Source organism: Catharus ustulatus, chromosome 7, assembly GCF_009819885.2.
Source record: "Catharus ustulatus isolate bCatUst1 chromosome 7, bCatUst1.pri.v2, whole genome shotgun sequence".
Classification (NCBI taxonomy): domain Eukaryota; kingdom Metazoa; phylum Chordata; class Aves; order Passeriformes; family Turdidae; genus Catharus; species Catharus ustulatus.
Window position 1 is genome coordinate 259,514 of NC_046227.1, and position 5,101 is coordinate 264,614.

Here is a 5,101-nt window from a genome sequence, read left to right on the forward strand (position 1 = left end):
GCGGCAGTTTGAGGACCTGGACCCCATCATGAGGAAGCTGATCCCCCCTTTCCACCAGGCCATGGAGGAGCTGGTGGCAATGGTGGATGCCGACTCCCGTGCCTTCAGCAGCTACATGGTGAGGTCCCACCAGAGGCATCCTGCAGGGAAACAGGGGGGGCTTTCCAGCTGGGAGGAGGGCTGGGATTGCTGTGCTCTGGATTCCTTAGGAGCAGGGCTCTGACCTCAGAATCATAGAATCACTAAGGATGGAAAAGACCCCCAAGATTATAAAGCCCAGCCTTTTACTGAGAACATCCATGCCCACTAAGCCATATGGCAAAGTGCCACGTCTGTTTGCTTTTCAAACTCTTCCAGAGATGCTAAACCCACCCCCAGGGGAAGGGACATCCTCACATAAGGGAGGTTTGCAAGAGTGCGGGAGCTATGGGGTCTGCCCCAACCCCCGATGCAAGGCATGGTCTGGGTGACAGCAGCAAACCTGCTGTTCTTTGCCTGCAGGAAGCCATGAAGCTGCCCAAGAACACCCCTGAGGAGCGGGAGAGGTGAGCTGGGCTGGTGGGGACTGGCTCACTGTGGCGGCACAGCCACACAGCACTCATGCCAGGGCTGTCCTCGCTCCCAGGCGCACGGCTGCCATGCAGCAGGGGCTGAAGACAGCCGTGGGGGTCCCCTGTGGCCTGGCAGAGAAGGTGAGCAGGCTCTGGCCTGCTCTGAAGGAGCTGGCACGACACTGCAACCTGGCCTGCAAATCTGACATTCAGGTATGGCTCCAGCTCACACACTTGCCCTGACTTCCAGGATGCATCTGTCCAGCTGCGCTTCCCAAACTGGCCAGGAGTTTCCACCCAGTAATTCTCTGGCAGCCACTTCTTGAGAACGCCAACAGATTGGAAAGCACTGCATGCTGCTGGGTGGTGCAGGGTGGGAGTCCTGCAGCGTAAGGGTGTGACCTGCTTCAGCTCCGTACGGTGGAGCTGGTTCAGCAGAAGAGCTTCTAGCAAGCCTGACTTTTCCCAGGTGGCAGCTAAAATGCTGGAAGCGGCGGTGTTCGGAGCCTACTTCAATGTCATGATCAACCTCAGGGACATCGCGGATGACGAGTTCAAGCGTGTGGTGAGCCAGGCCGGAGATTGCGGCGGCAGCCCGGGGAGCCCTCGTGTCCCTTTGCGGCCGGCGGGACGCGGGCGGTGTGCGGTGCCCGGCTCTTCTGGCCTGCCAAGCGGCAAGTGATACGTCTTGTCCCCACACAGATGTCACAGAAGGTCTCCGGGCTGCTGGAAGAGGCGAAGCAAGGCTCGGCAGTTGTGCTGGCACTGCTGGACAAGCGAGCGGCCTGAGAAGGAGTCGGGAGTGCTCAGGGGTGGGTCTGTGGTGGCAAATACAGCTGGGAAATACTCTTGTCCCTGCCTAGGCTCTGTTGATGTCTGCCTCTTGAGAACTGCTCTGCTCAGGCACATCCAGCATCCTTCCCCTGACGTTTCCCTGGACAAGAGGGATTTTTGCTGCTTGGGGCTTGGGCCCCAGGCTCCATCCTCCCATCTCTGGGGCAGAAGTCGATGTCTGGGTTGGCAGTGCCTGGGACCACAGTGATTCCAAGGGAAGAAGGGATGGCAGGATCCCTGTGGCACTGCCTGCAAGAAGATCCCTGTGCATGAGCACGTCCTGACCCTGCATAGTCCCTGTGTCCAAGAAACCCCCATGAAACACCCTCCTACCTGAGATCTGGGCAAGACTTGGCACCGTCCCTTTCTGCCAGGTGTCTTTCAGGCTGTGTGTGACAATTCCAGCCTGTTGAATTGCCTGGGAAGGGAGCACTGCCAAACACGAGGCACCATCAGGGGTGTTAGCAGGGAGGTGGGGTGGGTTGAGATGGGAGAAATCCTGCACCCTCCTCATAGATCCTCCAAAAGGAAAACCTGAAAAATCAGGGCGTCTGGCCCTGCCTTGTGTCCCTGTGGATCAGGTGTGACAGCAGTTCCTGTGTCCTCCAGGACTTGCTGCACACTGCGGCAGCACCCTGAACAGTACCTGGGCCCCACACCCCGCTGTCCCAGAGCCCCGTCTGTGGCAAGGTCACCGCCCTGTTCCTGGGCACTGTGCCTGAGCGGGGAGCACCGAGCCGGGGTTCACGGTGGGGCCAGCTGACTCACTCCATCCCTCCCTTGGCGCCGGGAGCTGGAGTCACCGCCCTCCATCGCCTGTGTTTATTATCTCTGTGGGACCTTTGTGCCCCCTGGGTGCGGCGTGTTGACGTTTACCGTGTGCCCGTGGTGACGGCACGGTGACAGCCCTCTGGTGTCGCCCCTGCCCGTGGCATCCCTGCTCACCGGGGCAGGGCCCCGCTATTTAATGGGAGCCCGACAGCCGGGAGAGCTGTGCCGAGGACGGGGATCCCGAGTGCTTCCGGCCTTGCCTCTTCTGGGAACTTTTCTGCAGGTTTGGTGAGTGTAATGCAGCAGGAGAGCACGGGGGCAGCGGCAGCATGGGCACCCGTGGGTCAGGGTGCACTGTTCCCATGGCTGGCACTGCACCCAGGCACGTGTTCCTGGTCCCTTGTGTTCCATGAGGACCTGAGCTCAGCACCCAGGCTGGGCCAGTGTGGGTTTATTTCTATTAACAGTGGAAACCACATGCCTGGGCTTTGGGGGTGCATGGAGAGGGGGCAGTCGCTCTGGGGGTTGGCACTGTCACCAAAGGGACAGGATGACGATTGGGCTGTGTGGGGGATGGCACTCCTGGGGAAGCGAGCATGGTCCCTGTGCTGGGGGCAGACATGTGGGACAGGGAAGACATGTCCCAGCTGCTGGCTGGGTGATGCCCCATGGTAGGAGGTGACTGATGGTGCCTGTCCTTCCCTTTCAGCTTGGCGACCACTGAGGATGTGTGATCCCAACCAAGGTGAGGGGCCGTGGTACAGGCAGGGCTGTGGGTACCACAGAGCCATCAGGGCGTAGAGGGGAGCACTATGCCATGGCCACAGACACCTGGGGGTTTACCTCCATCCCAAAGGGTTGTGGGGTGTCCTTTGGGAGGAAAAGGTAGGCCAGGGTAGACCCTTTGTGTGGAAGGATACACCAGCTCCCTGCACTGTCAGTCTGGGGAGAGCCTGTCTCGGATACACCAGCTCCCTGCACTGTCAGTCTGGGGAGAGCCTGTCTCTACCCACTAACAGCCCCCTCTTCTTCCTAGGCCCGCCACGACCACACCTTGCTGTATGCCCTCCCGCCCCTCCGGGATACCCCGGTCCTGGCACAGGTCCCTACCCCGGCGGTGTGGCAATCTGCCCCCCATGCCCAGCTCCACCTGGCCAGCAACCCCATGTGCACCCCCCGTCAGGGCATCCTCCCCATGGGCACCAGGGGCACCATAAGGAGCACCATAAGAAGCACCATAAGAAGCACCATAAGGAGCACCATAAGGAGCACCATAAGAAGGAGCACCATAAGAAGAAGCACTGCAAGCACCATGAAGGCAAGGTAAGACTGGGACAGCAGTGAGCCCTTCTCTAATCTGCTGCAGTCTTTTGGACCCCCTCCCCATACTGCAGCATCCGGCCTGAGCAGCTGGGACTCTTCTCTCCTACCCCGTAGTGGCTGGAGAATACTGCCCAAACTTCAGTGGCTTTTTTTAGATGTGGAAACTCGTTAGATTAATAAATAGGCAAGAATAAGTCATATTAAGTGAGGAATTTGAAAAGCAGTCCATGAAATTCCTTGAAGCCATTTAAAGTGGTGCCATGTACAGGGTGTGCCCTGCAGTGTATTAAATCCCAGTTCTGCTCACCTGAGTGCAAGTCGTGCTTCCATAATGGACATTCACTCAGTGTCTTGCAGCAAAGGAACTGTTTGGTTTACTTTTAAAAACAAAAAAAGTCTGAGTAGAATAAAACAAAACAAAAAAAACAAATACAAACCAACACAAAAAAACCACCCAAAAAACTAAAAAAAAAACCAGAAAAGGAGAAGCAATTTCCTGTGCTTGGAGTAGATTCTGCAGAAAATACCATTCCAAGGATGGGCACCATCCTGAGCAGCTCTGAATGAGGAACTGCTAAACAAGGCCCCTTATTAAACACTGGAGGTAGAAGCATTTCCCAAACAAATCATACCAGCATTTTCTCTCACTGGGAAACAGCTCTGTGAAGTGATCTGCTGTGATGTTGGTCCTTGCTGGCAGAGGGTGAGAATTGTTTTTCCTGGAATTTCCTTTATTGACCTTAAGAGCCTTGTAAAAAAGTCATAAAAAGCCTCCAGCCCTCCACAATACGGGGCAGCCAGCACAGGATCACTAACCCCTCTCAGGAATGCTGTGTCAGAGGCTTGTTTCCCTGCCGTCCCGAAGTTGTTTCCTCTTCCACAGCCCTCTGGCGGCTCGTGCAGCTCAAGCAGCAGCTCAAGCAGCAGCTCTGACTCTGACTGAACGTCTGGCATGTCCCATCTGCTCTGCGGTGATCAGCAAAACATGAAGCCAAACTCCTCGTGGGAACCCTCTCCATGTCACTGCCCTCCCTCCCCCTTTCCCTTGGAGCACTGTTTTGCCTGCTGAGTGATTTTTCTTGTGTGTAGCTTGTAAATCATTTGACCTGGAATCTCCAAGTCAATGGACAACATTTCCACTCTGTCTTTTGGGAGGGCATGCTGAAAGTCATTACATGCTCTTTTCCAATCTGCTGCTGTCTGCGTGTTTTTTACTGGGCAATGATGCTGGCTACTAACATGGAGCCCATCAAACTCCTTACATATTGTGTGAGCTTTCCCAGAGGGAGTGGCTAGGGGATGCTGTAATTTTGTGGGCTGCCATCCTCCACACCAGGGTAATAATTTATAGGAAAGAGCTTACCATGGCGGAGGGATTCTTCCACGAACACACAAGGTGCATGAACAGCTGGCAGTGTTCAAGAGCAGTGCTTGGAGCAATCTGTGTCCCTGCCCACGGTAGGAGGAGTGGAACGAGATGGTCTTTCAGTTCCCTCCCCACCCAAACCATTCTGCAATTCCACGATTATCTGGATTTATTATCTGGAAACCAGGAGAATCAGCTGCTCACTGACAATAATTTTTAAAATCCCCACAACTACAGAAAAAAAGCATTTTCAGGA

At 55.6% G+C, this 5,101-nt stretch overlaps 1 protein-coding gene across 1 annotated transcript; it reads left to right on the forward strand.

Moving 5' to 3' along the window:
* The first annotated feature begins 2,367 nt into the window (after window positions 1-2,367).
* Window positions 2,368-4,670, forward strand: LOC116998973 (uncharacterized histidine-rich protein DDB_G0274557-like). The gene is made up of 4 exons (XM_033065232.1): window positions 2,368-2,444; window positions 2,866-2,901; window positions 3,193-3,479; window positions 4,363-4,670. Exons 2-4 carry the CDS (start codon window positions 2,883-2,885, stop codon window positions 4,420-4,422), a joined length of 366 nt encoding a protein of 121 aa, XP_032921123.1. The 5' UTR covers window positions 2,368-2,444; window positions 2,866-2,882; the 3' UTR covers window positions 4,423-4,670.
* The last annotated feature ends 431 nt before the right edge of the window (window positions 4,671-5,101 follow it).

What these genes read in the sequence shown, in the direction of transcription:
- LOC116998973 (XM_033065232.1), top strand. An exon ending in GCAAGCACCATGAAGGCAAG is followed by an intron (nt 3,480 to 4,362) that starts GTAAGACTGGGA and finishes CCTCTTCCACAG; the next exon opens with CCCTCTGGCGGCTCGTGCAG.